The 16,047-nt window shown below is 42.8% G+C and overlaps 1 protein-coding gene across 1 annotated transcript in view; it reads right to left on the bottom strand.

Annotated features, from left to right (window-relative positions):
- Positions 1–13,685, bottom strand: part of LOC140246324 (endosome/lysosome-associated apoptosis and autophagy regulator family member 2-like) — a 105,873-nt gene extending 92,188 nt beyond the window's left edge. The window contains exon 1 of the mRNA XM_072325797.1: positions 13,494–13,685. Within this exon, the coding sequence (XP_072181898.1) occupies positions 13,494–13,685 (192 nt within the window). The remainder of the gene's footprint in view (positions 1–13,493) is intronic.
- Between the last annotated feature and the right edge of the window lie 2,362 nt (positions 13,686–16,047).

Here is a 16,047-nt window from a genome sequence, read left to right as displayed (position 1 = left end):
GAACTACTTTTACCAAAAAAAAACAACTTTCAAATCACCAAATAAGCTCGTAACTTTTGGTTGAAAAAGTGTGAATCTGCACGGTGAATATGCTAATGAGCAAGTCTTGGCAGAGAGTCAGACATCAATGAGGCACAACTCCTCCCAGCCACGGGTGTTCTGCTGGTTATGCGTACACGCTCCCTAGTTACCCGGATGCATAAAGAAGGTGATGGCTACTAGTATTGACATTGTTTTTACATACTGTGCATGTGTGTGTGTGTGTGTGTATGTGTGTGTGTGTGTGTGTATGTGTTGTGTATTGTATGTTCACACAGTACACATGTGGACGGTACTACCACTAGATCTACGGTAGATACCCTGGTTTGCCCTTTGCGCATTTCAAGTCTATCACAGCACAGCTGCAGCCCTGACGTCACGCATGCAGTTAGGTACGTAGCTGTTTATTTTCTAGTACGTATGTAGAACAGTTCTACACATTTACCCGGTATTTACACGAGAGGGGCGACCACATACGGCGGTGGCTGGTCGGGCTATCTTTTATAATGCCGATGTGTCAAGCCGTATTTGCTCAAATTGTAGCGAAAACTGCCCACGAAAAAAAAAAAAAAAAAAACCCATCCCAGACCCACAAAAGGATCATGAAAGGTGCGCTGTATGGCTGAGAAATCTTAGTACAACTAGTAAGCCAAACATAAAAACTTAGAGCATTCTCGATAATCGTGTTGTACGCCTATGATGCGATGACCATTTGAGAAGCATGTTTTGACATACATGCAGACAGGCAGGCTGTGGTCCTCAGTTATACAATGTAAACCGAGGAAAACTCCTGGGGCCAGATGCAATCCCAACCATATTTGCTCATATGAGTTATAAAACAGAAACACCTTGAGCATCGACTTCGAAGATAACCAAGTGTCACAGTGAAAGTGACAATTTTGAAAGCCACACTGCTCTGTTTTGCTTATTTTTAATAAGTTGATGAGACTAGTATGTCAAACACATGTTTATTGGACTGCAACCAGGAGTAAACACCTGTATTGTGTATGAGTAGTGCCATTGATGGTGAACATGCTCAAGTGCCATTGATGGTGAAACTAATTAACATGATAATGATTGAAACCTGTATGTCAGTGTAGTGAAGTCCACACTACACAGTATAGAGACTTAGTAATGCAGGTGTATTGAGAACTGGTTCTGGCTGGTTTGAGGTTGGCCATTTAGTTGTATCTTGGTAGAGGAGTGTTTAGAAGGAGCCAGACACCAACGGCGTAAATCCGTACTGAGGAGTGGGGGGGATGGTCACCATCACCACGATTACAAGCCCATAACCGAACCGGCTTGGGGGGGGGGGGGGGGGGGGGGGGGAGCTTGGTGCCCCCCCCCCCCACACACACACACGCACACACTTTACAGGGATCGGATGTCCCACTCTTTGCATGAAATATAAGTGGGAGGAAAGTGGCAGCAAAAATATGAAGACTTTTTGTTCTTGTTGCTTTTGTTTTGTTTGTTTTTTTTTTTTGCTTGTCAGATGACTTTCGGCGGAAAATCAGACCTTAAAAGTATGAAAACATTTTTTTTTTAAAATACCTATGAGAGGGAGCGGAACGACCGGGTATGTGGGGGGGGGGGGGGGTATCCCTCTCCCACACGTGGAAGATTTTGCATTTTCAGACCTGAAATTCAGCGATCTGGTGCACACTTTTGGTGAAAATTTTCTTTTCTTTTCTTTAAAAAAACAATAAGAGAATGAAATATTCACAATATATTATTGAATGACTAAATCGTGGTATTTCAGCTCTTGCTCCGCCTGTGCGACATCACTGTGAAGGCCTACTAAATAATGGGGCCCATCACCGGCGTAGACAGGATTTGATCTTAGGAGGAGCGGTTATGTGAGGGAGCGAAGCAAGCGGGGGGGGGGGGGGGGGAGGGTATGGTAGGGGGATTTCCCCTCCCACGGTGAAATCTTTTTGCATGACAATTTTGACATTTTACAGTCCCAAAAAACTGCCGTTTGTAACTATATTCTTCGCTTTGGAAAGTAAGGGGGCGGGCGCACCGGGATAAAATTGCTGGCAATTACTGGTAGCAACATCAGGAGAATGGCATAGCGATTTAATGCGAGCGAGCTTGAAAATTTTGATATTTTACAGTCCCCAAACTGCCGTTTGTAGCTATATTTTTCGCTTTGGAAATTAAGGAGGGCGCACCGGGCGAAAACTGCTGGCAATTACTGGCAGCAACATCAGGAGAATGGAATAATGATTAAATGCGAGCGAGCGAAGCGAGCGAGCTTGAAAATGTTGACATTTTACAGTCCCCAAACTGCCGATTGAAGCTGTATTTTTCGCTTTGGAAACTAAGGGGGGCGCACCGGGCGAAAACTGCTGGCAATTACTGGCAGCAACATCAGGAGAATGGAATAATGATTAAATGCGAGCGAGCGAAGCGAGCGAGCTTGAAAATTTTGACATTTTACAGTCCCCAAACTGCCGTTTGTAGCTATATTTTTCGCTTTGGAAATTAAGGGGGGGGGGCACCGGGCAAAAACTGCTGGCAGTTACTGGCAGCAACGTCAGGAGAATGGAATAATGATTAAATGCGAGCGAGCGAAGCGAGCGAGCTTGAAAATTTTGACATTTTACAGTCCAAACACTGCCGTTTGTAGCTATATTTTTCGCTTTGGAAATTAAAGGGGAAGGCTAGTAACTGATCAGTGGGAATCATTGGAAATGCTGGGAGATGATTGTGGCAATCCTTAAGGTGCGATCACACATCGCCGGTTTAGATGGCGGTTCATGGCGGTTCTCAAACCGCCGTGAACCGTGTCCCAATGATGGCGGAAAGCACTTTGACTACGTTCTCAACACGTTTTGAACACGGAGCAAACGCGGATTGACGCGGTAGTAACACGTATCGTCCCGGAAGGTGGAGGAGTCCATACCAAGCCCATGTAGTTGGATGCAATCAGAGCCCTTTCACTTGTCCTCAATGGGTTTCAACGATGAGCGTTTTGCTTTGTTAGGTAAACACAATTTTAAAGAAATTATGAAACGTTGTAACCACCTGTGTTTTACAGATTGATATAAGTGATGCAACAACCAATTACCTTCAAGTTTCAATGTGACTTTTCTCTTTCTCTTTTAATTCTTAAAATATCCGTATTAACTGTCATTAAAAAGACATACCTATCAAAGCAGAATCCAAAATAGTTTCCAAAGTTTCCTGTTCATTTGTAGGTTTATTTATCAAGTGATGTACAAGTACTTGCTTGTTTCAACATCTCTCTTTTTTTTTATTCTTTCTTAATTAAGTTTTCACATAATTATTTGGCGTGTTGAATTTAAGATCTTGTTGCTTGTTTATCCATGTTTTCACAAAATTGCTCCTTCTTATCTTTCAGAGCTTCTTGTGAAATATGAGCCTAGGAGAGTTCCTAAATCGTAAGGGGAATCTGTATGTGATACCCTCGATCCATTACGACAAACTACTATAGATGGCAAACGTGGTTTATGCCGCCGCAGAACTGTGGAACAGCATCCCAAGTGATGGAACATGCAAATTCCATCAATAAGTCCAAAATGTTTTTAAATACTTAACTGTTAAAATAGTAACATAGTGATTGTAGATGATGATTTATGCAACATGTTACTGTTTCTGAAATTACCTTTTCCTGTTTATCTTTTTGTTCCCCCTCTAAAGCGCATAGAGACCTTGCCCAAGGTATTATGCGCTATATCAAAGACCGGTAATGATGATGATATAATAATGATATCTTTAACAGCAGTCAATAAAAAAGACATATTATGTACATTATACATTATCAAATAAGCATATTATAGTATTATGTGCATAGTTTCCTCTTTACTTACAGGTTCATGTAACATAATAATGGTGTTTTTTTCAAGTTTCAACATTGCTTTTCCCTCTACTCTTTTAAGTTTCACTATATCTGTATCAACATGTCTTACAAAAATGGCATACATAATCACGAAAGCAGAACCTAACATATTTACATTATAAGTCTTCTGTGTGTAACACGTTGCTGGCCATCTTAAAAGCTGTTAAGCTTTGATAAAATTATGAACTTACCTTTTAATGTAAATGATGTACTATTCAACATACCTAACAACTTTTTGAACATTAAACTTTATTTGTTACTGTATATGTGTTAAAGAAGTAAGGAAACTGTAGCATTCAATATATTTGCCCGATCTTGCATTATGGGTTCATCTTTGCGTTTATCTCCATTTTTTACTGCTCCGCCACGAAGTGTCGCCGGAGCCATTATTCTCTTTTAAGTTCATTGTTTCTTTTCGCTTGAAAATTATGGCGGTGTTAACACGGTATTATCACGGATCCTGCGGTGCAAACACGGAGGATGCCGTTCTTAACACGATGAACGGCGATGTGAACACGGTCCATTTCAAACCGCCAAGACCGCCACGAAAAATTAAACATGTTTAATTTTTCTGGCGGTTCCCCGCGGTTCCCCGCGGTTCTCGGGGTTCATGGCGGATGGGTGACGGATGACCACGGTTTGTGTACGGTGTAAACACGGTCTTTGGCGGAGCACGGCGATTTGCTGAACCGCCATGAACCGCCATCTAAACCGGTGATGTGTGATTGCACCTTTATGGGATTCATTCAAGAGTTCATTGTATATCTATTGTTGTGTGAAAATGATTTGCTTCAGAACGGTCTCATATTCAAGTAATGTGCAGATTAATGCTCCGTCACTGACCAGGGACGCTAACCTGGAAGCATTAAACTGCACATTACTTGAATATGAGACCATTCTGAAGCAAATCATTTTCACACAACAATAGATATACAATGAACTCTTAAATGAATCCCATAAGGATTGCCACAATCATCTCCCAGCATTTCCACTGATTCCCACTGATCAGTTACTAGCCTTCCCCTTTAAGGGGGGCGCACCGGGCGAAAACTGCTGGCAATTACTGGCAGCAACATCAGGAGAATGGAATAATGATTAAATGCGAGCGAGCGAAGCGAGCGAGCTTGAAAATGTTGACATTTTACAGTCCCCAAACTGCCGTTTGTAGCTATATTTTTCGCTTTGGAAACTAAGGGGGGCGCACCGGGCGAAAACTGCTGGCAATTACTGGCAGCAACATCAGGAGAATGGAATAATGATTAAATGCGAGCGAGCGAAGCGAGCGAGCTTGAAAATGTTGACATTTTACAGTCCCCAAACTGCCGATTGAAGCTGTATTTTTCGCTTTGGAAACTAAGGGGGGCGCACCGGGCGAAAACTGCTGGCAATTACTGGCAGCAACATCAGGAGAATGGAATAATGATTAAATGCGAGCGAGCGAAGCGAGCGAGCTTGAAAATTTTGACATTTTACAGTCCCCAAACTGCCGTTTGTAGCTATATTTTTCGCTTTGGAAATCAAGGGGGGGGGCACCGGGCGAAAACTGCTGGCAGTTACTGGCAGCAACGTCAGGAGAATGGAATAATGATTAAATGCGAGCGAGCGAAGCGAGCGAGCTTGAAAATTTTGACATTTTACAGTCCAAACACTGCCGTTTGTAGCTATATTTTTCGCTTTGGAAATTAAGGGGCGCATCGGGCGAAAACTGCTGGCAATTACTGGCAGCAACCTCAGGAGAATGGAATAATGATTAAATACGAGCGAGCGAAGCGAGCGAGCTCGAAAATTTTGACATTTTTCAGTCCCAAAACTGGCGTTTGTAGATAAATTTTTCGCTTTGGAAATTAAGGGGGGCGCACTGGGCGCAACTGCTGTCAGTCACTATCAGCAACATCAGGAGAATGGCATAGCGGTTAAATGCGAGCGAGCGGAGCGAGCGAGCTTGAAAATTTTGACATTATACACTCCAAAAACTGCCGTTTGTAGCTACATTTTTCGCTTTAGTTCGTCCCACTTTATCCGCGGGAACCATCTCTCCCCCCCCCCCCCCCATTGATGCCTCTGCATATGAGGGTGCTTTTGTTAAGTAAGTGAAAGATCTGCTGCACACTCTTTGATAAATTATAGGGAAATATACGTCAATGTCAAAATTGTACAAAGTTTATCGAAAGGGATCCTGCATAGCGGAGCTTTTGCATGTTTATGATTGCAATACAACGATCTGGTGCCCCTTTGCCCCCCCCCCCCCCCGACGCCCCTGATCTTCCCTGGGTATGCCCATAGATGTATCCTGACTGAGTCATTAGTCACTGTCGTTTCTCAGGAATGATTCAGGAAATGGAAATGAAGGGGGTTCAATGGCGATATAGTTTTTGTGTTTGTTTGTTTGTTTGTTTATTTTCGTACATATTTTGCAGATGGTCCCCAGTTACTCACGCATGTTTAGGCCTACATGTAGGCCTATAATGACGTTGTCAACGTCTGAGCCATACCTTACAGTGTATGTCAATGTTAATTTCTTCGCGAGCGAGCGAAGCGAGCGAGCGCTTGAGAAAATTATGTATACATTTTCCTACAAGATAGAATACTGTTCAGCTCTATTACCTGTCTGAACGCCGCCGTACAAACGTCATGCAATATGCCAAAATTGATACAATCACATTTCTGCTTCCTCCATTTTTTCCCTCAAAATTCAGGGGGGGATGATTGTACAGGCCATCCCCCCCTCCTCCATTTCAGGGGGGGATATATCCCCCCCATCCCCCCCGGGATTTACGCCCATGCCAGACACACCCTAGCTGCCATGTTGAGTGGACAGAGTTCTTCAGAGCTGTCACACGGTACAGTCTACTTTGCAACATGCAGTAATTGGTCTGAGAAGTTTGATTTAAGCAGCTCTGTAAACTACTGCACAGGGTTGAGGAAGGCTGCTAACCTGCCAGCAGAGTTGGAGCTGGTTTTGCAGTTTGTAAGCTGTATTCGAGCAAATTTTGGTCACCATCGGTGAGTTTTATCTTGACTTTGTTCTTCACTAGAAACAATGGAGTTCAAGGTGAAAAACAATGAATTTATAAGTGAATGTACAAGTGACAAATATTAAAGGTCGTATATGAAAGGTGAAGACTGTTGTGAACTGCACTTATGTAAGTACAAAGTAAACTGAGAAGACTGGAGTTCAGCCTTGCAGTGAGAACAGGTATTCACCTCATATTGACAAGGTCAGATGAAGTATTTGACATTTTTAGACAAACCTCATGTTAGTAGAATTCAAGAATACGTGTAATTTTGCTGTCCATCTTTGTATGTCAAATTTAAATGTGAAAAGGTGAGGTAGGAATAATCTCATTGGTTGGTCATAAAATTTTGATGTATCGTTGTGGGTTTTTAGACTGAATGTCATTGCTGGGGACTTTAAAATGCCCATTAGTGCAATGCTTATTCTACCTAAGTGTATCTCATTGTGAATGACAAAACTATAAGGCATTTTGGTAGGAAATGTGTTTGGAATTATGATTATCATTATTATAGATGGCACTAAGGGCGGAACACAAGTTTCCGTGTCGCACTACGGACTGGACTGGAGTTTGAGTGATGCACCTAAGCTGGAACAGCATGGCCTTGCGTCCCCATGTTGCGGAGACAACGTGCATGTGAGGTCAGACGCGTTACCGCGATAGCCACCTCGCGTTGGCAGTGAGAGTCGCGTGGTTACATCGCCAGTTAGCGAGACTAATGGACACGTCAATAGACTTACAGAGGCCGGATCATGGTGATGTATACATTCGATACAAATTCGCATTTGAGAGCAGAAGGAGTTGCAAAAGTCTGACAAACTTTTAAAGACTAGTAGTGAGATGAGATACACTGAAATACACCGAGAGATATTTGATTGTACCTATTGAGACCCAGGTTGTTGTGAAATTTTCAAGTGGTTCATAAGTATGAAATACCGGTACCGTATCAAAATTTCCAGATGTAACATTGGTCATTATTGAGTTGAACTATAAAATGTATGATGCATTCAGGTCAAGTCTGTTTCAGGTAAATCAATGGAGAATGTGGCTTGAAGTGTGATGATTGGGTTTAAGACCTAACTGAGAGTATGAAGTAAGATGTGACAGTGATTCTGAGCCAGAATTAGCAAATTTTCAGGACAAGTCAATTCAGGACTGTCAAGTGAGTGTGGTAGCCCTGTTTGGTGGGCACGATATAGATAGCGGACGTGAAGAGATAGAGTTTTAGATGTCAGGTAAGATTAGGACCTGGACATTTTGGTGAATTTTGATTGACTCAGAATCAGAGAGGTCGCACAGAGTCAAGTCAGCTCAGGACTTGCTGTGGGCCAAAGGTAAAGCCAACCTTATTTGTTTAACAGAAACAGCAGCGCATATGACCTGTATACATGAGACGGAATTTAAGTAAAGGGAAGTCAATTTGTGAATTAAGTTTGAATTTCTTAAGTGAGGTTAGGTCAGTGACCTTTGAGTGGAATAGTTTGAAGTCAAGACAGTGTCAACTGATACGTTTATTTTCTAAGGGGTTGATGCCGTCTTAAACAGTAACAGTGAGATTTTGATATTGACTCTTACAGTGGGTCAATTTTTGGGATTTAGAGATTTGACTGGACGAGTTTGTTATAGAAATGGATTGACTGGTCAAATAATCTTTTGTATGTGAACCGAATTTTATTGGAAATAAACCTTGAGAGGTAACTGTACATGGCATGTGTGAAGCTATCCTTATTTGAGTAAACCCACGTGACACCAAGGAAGCATAGCAAGAGAGGTAAGGAAAGTGGCTAGCTGTGTTTCATTTACAGTGGGGCTGCAGCCAGGGTTGGACTGCAGCACAGTGCCACTGCCAGTGCAGACCAGACCTGCACGGCAAAGTGGAGTGAAATCATATTCCTGCGGTCCCCTGTTTTTACCCTGCCCGGTAGAAGTCATATTCGTTTGATATCTGAGTTACTTACAGAAATATCAAGATTGAAACAATACTTTCCTTGAAGAACTCAAGTCTCTTATGCCCAGATAATCTCCGGTTTCAACGTCAAACTCAGTTACAACAGAGTATGGTAAGAATGCGCACAAGAGTGGTTTGTACGCAAAGTTAGTATGCAACAACGAACGGAAGCTCGAAAAGGACAGTGCCTATTTGATGGCATATTTGATTTTAAAACATTTATAAATTCATATTTACAAATTTACAAGATAGCTGGACAGCCCATTAAGCTGCACTATCTGGTTTTCCATGCATGGGGTCCAGCTTGTGATAGCCCGCCCAGACGCTGGTGCACTGTACAGAGGTACAGTGACTGGGCTGTGAACAGTTGATAGATTAGTGTACAACTAGATGGTTCAATTTCTAGTTTTTTTACTCCACATCTTTTCTATATCAAATTGGGTCTAAATATCACACATACATCACAAAAACACACACATGCACACAGTGCCATTACTGAAGGATGGCATTCTCAGTGTGAATTGTCAACTAAGGCTAACCTGTTAAACAAACAGTTTGCTTCAGTTTTCACCCACGAAAATACATCGGAGCTCCCAGATCTTGGCTACAGTCCTCATCCTTCTATCATTGACTTCTCAATCAGCCCTGAAGGAGTAAGAAGGCTTCTCTCAAACATCAAACCACACACTGCATGCAGTCCAGACAACTTATCAGCACGCTTGTTAAAAGAGGAGCTGCAGATGAACTCGCGCCTGTTTTCTGCCTTCTAGTCAATGCCACCCTCCATCAAGGCAAAATCCCTCATGAGTGGAAGTCTGCAAATATCGCCCCCATCTTTAAGAGTGGGGATAAGCATAGACCAGAAAACTACTGGCCAATTTCCCTCACTTCAATCATCTGTAAGTCTGTTGAGCACATCATTCACAGCCAGATAATGCATCACCTTGACACCCTCAATCTTCTCACAGACTGCCAATTTGGTTTCAGACGTAGACGCTCCTGTGAATCACAAAATTATGCTGGTCACTGTCCAAGATCTTGCAACAGGTCTACGAGATAAGCAACAGATTGATGCAATCCTTCTTGACTTGTCTCGGGCATTTGATCGTGTACCACATGAACGCCTTCTTCTCAAACTCCACTACTATGGTATCAGAGGCAAGCCCCTGGAATGGATTACGGGATTTCCTTCAAGGACGCACCCAACAAGTTACACTGGAAGGATCAAAGAGTGGCACTGTCAGCATCACCTCGGGAGTACCACAAGGCACTGTCCTGGGGCCGTTATTATTTTTGGTCTTTATTAACAACTTTCCCAAGTGCGTTTCATCATCCATTTGACTCTATGCTGATGATGCCATCCTTTACCAATCCATTAACACTATCACTGACACAGAAACCCTTCACCAAGACCTTTGTAACATCCAGAATTGGGAACAAAAGTGGCTCATGCCTCTCAACGCTGACAAATGTGAGGTGCTGAGAATCACCAACAAGCGAAAACAACATCAATGCTACAACTCCATATTCAATTCATGGAAAAGCATTTCACATTGTGGATGAGGCTAAATATTTTGGTGTCACTATTCATCACAATCTGACCTGGAAACCCCACATCAATATCAATTTCTTCAAAGAAATATCCACCCATGCCCAAGAAAAATCAAAGTCCTCTGCTACCTGACACTCCTACGACCCATTATGGAATATGCCAGCATAATATGGGATCCTTACACACAGTGCAACATCAGCAGGCTTGAAATGGTCCAACGCCGCTACACTCGCTTTGTGTTCCAAGACTACCGACGCGCAAGCAGTGTAACAGACATGATGGCTAAACTGGGATGGCCCACACTCCAAGAACGAAGAGCCCAAGCCAAAGTGTACATGATTTACTCCATCCTGAACTCACGTGTAGATATTCCACCTGACTTCCTACCTGCACCTATAAATACCCGCCGGGGACACTCACAAACACTGTATATTCCATATGCTCGCACTCTGACATACCAAAAAAGTTTCATACCAGATGCAACACGACTCTGGAACAGTCTACCTGATCAGCTCATAAGATGTACCTCCCCACTTACATTTAAGGAGGAGGTGCAAAATCTCCAGCTCCGTTAGACAGTGGGAGTGTTTTTAGCTGCACACTTTTTTCTAGCACTGTACATAGCCCACATGAATTTTATCTGGAGCACTGCCACTGTAAACTGCCTGCACTGCACACCCAACCAGTACGCTGATACACCTCATGGTGGACTGTACTATACTAGAAGAAGAAGAAGAAGAAGAGAAGCAACAGCACTCTTGGTTTCCTCAGACCATAGGTCCATGCTCAGACCCAACCTAAGGAAATGCCCGCCACACATAAAGACGTTTGCTTATAAGACCTATGTAAGACCTACTCTTGAATACTCCTCCACAGTCTGGGACCCTCACACCAAGGAACTCATCAACCAAATCGAGATGGTACAATGACACGCAGCCCGTTTTGTAATACCGCAAACTACTCACAACAAAGCAGTGTTGCCCTCATGCTTCAACAACTGCAGTGGAGATCCCTCCTCGAGCAATGAGCTCAAAACAAAATTCTGATGCTCTACAAGATCATGAACGGTTTTGTAGCCATTCCAGCTGCACCTCCTTACATGTACATCTTGCATCGGGTACCAGAGGTCATGAACTCCAACTCAGACAGCACCACTGCCAAATCCAAACTTACCAGCATAGCTTCTTCCCAAGTGTGGTCCCCCTATGGAACAGCCTACCAGCTGCAGCAGTTTAGTGGCAGTAAAGGCTCCCTCTGTTGAAGCCTTCAAGAGCTGCCTCACTTCCATGAGTTTACGATAGTCCACCAAAATGTTGATTTTTACTTGCACGTTAATTAAGTTTCATAAATTTCTGCACCTCCACATGTACGCTGTACAATTGTATGCATGTTTCTGTGATGGCACTACCCTTTTTGTACTCAAGTGCAACAATACTCTGCAAGAGGGATGCACTAACTTGGAAAAGAAGACGTGCAGTGCACACCAAACTCATTTAAAAAATTAGTATCAGGAAGTCTTGGAATAGACCACAAAACTTTATGCACCCAGTGTCTTCAGCTTTGTGAAGTTGGTTTAGATAAATTATGGGACAATGAACCCATCAAATTTTAAGTTTGACGCCACTCCACCTGCCTGGCCATGACCCAACTCAGCTCATCTCAAGGACCAAACCTGGATCTGAATACTGTAAAACATGATATATTCGCGGCATGAATTTTTTGCGAATTGGAGCCGACGGCCTTTTTTGCGGCATGAAATTTTCGCGAACTGCCACTGGCATTCAATGCATATTGTAGACAAGAACTTTCGCATGCATTTTAATTTCGCGAATCTTGTTGGCACTCGCGAAATTCGCGAAATTAAAATACATGTACATGCAAGCATTCCTCGTTTTAGAGGCTCAGCCTCTGCCTGCGTTCACAATCATCCATGTTGTAATGTAGGTAGACCTATAGTATCATTGATCAATCCACCTTCACCTACATGTATTTTTCAGCAGAGAGGTGATGTGAACCTCCCCGTTTTCAGTTCAGTCTGCAAATCAGGCAACTACGACCAGCAGCCCCATATAGACGTCTACGCACGCGCATAGAGCTTCTTCTTCTTCTTCTTCTTTCAGTCTGGTACAGTCCGCCTCTGGCATATTATCGTACCTTGTGCTTGTCAAGTGCTGGGTGTACAGTGTGCAGGTAAAAATCCTCTACAAAAATTTCTATGTGCAGCTAAAAAACAAGATGAGAGCTCATCGGAGCTTTACAAGTTGCACCTCCTTCTTGAAGCTCTCCAAGGAGGTGCAGCTAATGGTGGAAGGTGGTAGGGAATTCCACAGACGAATAGCATCTGGATAGAACGTGGACTGAAACAAGTGAGTTCTGGCAAATGGAACTTGAAGCTTATGTGGGTTTCCGCGTGTTGACGGTCCTGCAACTGGTATGAAGTAGGTGACTGGAAGATCTACCAGACCATTAAGAATACTATAGTACATCATGTACACTCTTTGCTGTGCTCTCCTTTCTTGAAGAGTGTCCCACTGTAGTTTATTGAGCATGGCAGTAACACTACTTTCTCTGTGGTAGTCACCTAGGACGAAACGTGCACATCGGCGTTGCACCATCTCCAGTTTCCTGATGTTCTCTTGTGAGGATGGGTCCCAGACTGCCGAGGCATATTCCAACACAGGGCGAACTAGGGTCTTGTATAGTAATGCCTTTGTCTTTGGTGGGCAGGCTCTCACATTTCTCTGCAAGAAGCCCCGTACTGAGTTGGCTTTCTTGGTGGTGGCATTTACATGGTGATTCCATTTCATGTTGTTTTGGATGTTAACCCCCAAGTACTCTGTGCGAATCGATGGGGCTGCCGGTCGCAGTTATTAAATCAGGATAACCTTGGCCTTGATGTCCACAACAAATGTCCATCTCATATTCAAATTAATTATGTACTCATGAAATTGTGCTGTGACATCATTATCTCAAATATAGGAGTGTTACACTTACAGTCGTGCAGTCCCTGCCAGGCAGGTACGCATTTACTATTAATAATAACGTTACAGGTACGGGTATAACCCCGCTTACCGGTTGGCATGTAGGAAGAAGAGGTTGCGTGGGGGACGGTGCCGGAGATGGCTCCGGGCTGGCAGCAGCTGGCGATGACTGTTCTTTTCTACCAGCCGTGTTCAGAAAGAGAACGAAGCTGTAACAGACAATCAACGCGCATCGCCACGTAAAACAGTGCAAACGACATTTTAATGCCACTGTCTCCATCATTAATGGGAAATAACGAGAAATACGAATGATACAGAGTCAGCAATCGTGGACTAACTGGCGAATGTGTACGGCTTTGTTGAGCCTCCAGATCCAGCCGTACCGTACATCCGGCCGTAAGCTGTTCCGCCCGCATATATAGCTAGCTAGTGGTGAGGAGCTCGAGGAGCGGAGGAACCTGCGTTTTACACGTCATCTCCAGTACAGTCAGCATCGGGAGCAGTCGTACACAGTCGAGGTAAAAGACTGTCTGGTATGCAGCGAAGAATCGTCCGCTCCGTAACATCGAGCCGATCGGTGCCGATATTTAGTTGACCCGGGTACAATTCGGTGCGATCTACGCGATCCGATTTCAATCAGTTAGTACAGTGTACTACGTACTAGAGCGGTCTGTTCCCTCCCCCCCCCCCACCACCACCACCACCACCACCACCATCACCACCACCCCTCTACCTCACCCTCTCTCCCTCCCCCTCTCTCTCTTATCCCATTCGGGTCTTATAGATCCGTCGGTCTAACCACTAGTTGCAACTGCAGGAATAATTCCACTGTATCAGTGCAAGTCGTTGAGGCCTCACGAGTCCCTAAAAACCTAGCAGGGCAACTAGTAAAATTTGCATAATATGCAAATTAGTACATCTAATGAGAGAAAATTCATTAATTTCGGCCTCCCATTATCCGATTGTAAATATTCAAATGTATAAACATAATTATTTTATATGTCAATGAACACAATGGATGCCTTTTCGAAATGGTCATTCAAATTTAGTTATATAATATAGGCCCCTAACACTTAGCATGATACTAAAAGCAAAGTTATCATTTCCACGGCATTCAATGATTATTATAAAAAGTGTGATTGAAGCACCAGAGTAGGCCTATATTGCCTGAACTGTTTAAAATCATGAGCGCAGGAACAACTTACTGTAGGCCCCTATTTCCGTTTATAATTATAGTGTTTTTTGATAGGGGGCCTTCAGCGTCGGGTAAACTTTGGACTTTCTCATGCCCTAATTTCCCAAGGAGTTGCCTTTGAATGTCCACTCTTTATAAAGTAATGTCTCCTCTATCATTTACATTGTTTTTCTTGATAATTATGTGCGACACAATCAATTTTGAAAACATTTGATATATATATATGCTTGGAACATATTCGCGTTATAATAACAAAATGTTGTCCATTATGAGGGTGATGATGGGGTATTTGGGAGCACATCCCACATGGTACCTCTTCATTGTAAGGTAATGCTTATTCCATCGTTTCCATGACATTTCATTGATATAAAAGTGTATTTGCTGTGCTGTCAGAATGATAATTAAAACCAAACATATGCATGCTAGATATGCTATACAACTGTATATTTTGCGTTGATGGGTAACGGCCGTATTTTGTATAGGGCGCACGTGAGCATAATGTAGACCAGTGTATATTTGGACACTTCCCAAGGGGTTGCCGTTAACCGTTTTGACAACAGAGTGTTATACTCTATCAATTAAATTGCATTCTTGAAAACAAAAGTGCCTTTGCTATGGACAACCGGGACGACTTATTGACGGCAATGAATCATTTGGAACATAAGACCCTGCAAAGTCGCCATCAGACATATTTTTTAGTTAATTGAAGGTTCTGAAAGAGCAGACTCTGAGCTTTGAAATGATGATGAATGAGAAAAGAGGCTCTGAAGTAAAGAGTCTACCATAAAGCACTTATAGTCTTACCAAGCGTGCTCTTGATCTGTGCAAAGAAATGGACAAAAGACAGGACTAATTCTATCAGTTGGTTACAGCTCGTTATGTTCCGAAGGTTCGTTATTTCGAAGGCTCTTTATTCCTAACATTCGTTATTCCGAAGGTTCATTGTTATGAATTTCATTTTCGGATTGACCATACAATCTTCGGAATAACGAACCTTCGAAATAACGCCACAAATTTTTGGATTAACGAACCCTTTTTTTCATTTTCGGACTATAAGGAACCTGTAGGTATATGGTATTCGCGTGTTTCGGATTAACGAACCTTCGGAATAACGAACAGCACCCCCATCGGTTCATATAGCAACAACAATAAACACATCCTATATCCATGACTATAGTGCCAATTTTCAAACAGTAGCATCTTCCTAATATCAAAATTACTATGCAGAGCTGAAAGTGAAGGGCGTTTCCAAGGGTTTTAAAGAGAACCCAAACCCCAAGAGCAATGTGGATTGACTGAAAGCAGCAACATTAGGATCTTAGTAGAAAACATCAGTGAATGTTTGAGGGAAATCGGACAATAGATGCAAAAGTTATCATGAATTTTTAAAATGTTGATGTTGGAACTTTTTTTGGACGAGGAGATTACTAGAGTTAATGACTTATGTGTA

The sequence above is a fragment of the Diadema setosum genome, chromosome 2 (genome assembly GCF_964275005.1).
Source record: "Diadema setosum chromosome 2, eeDiaSeto1, whole genome shotgun sequence".
Lineage (NCBI taxonomy): Eukaryota > Metazoa > Echinodermata > Echinoidea > Diadematoida > Diadematidae > Diadema > Diadema setosum.
Note: the sequence above shows the minus strand (reverse complement) of the source record. Positions and strands in the feature narration are given on the sequence as shown.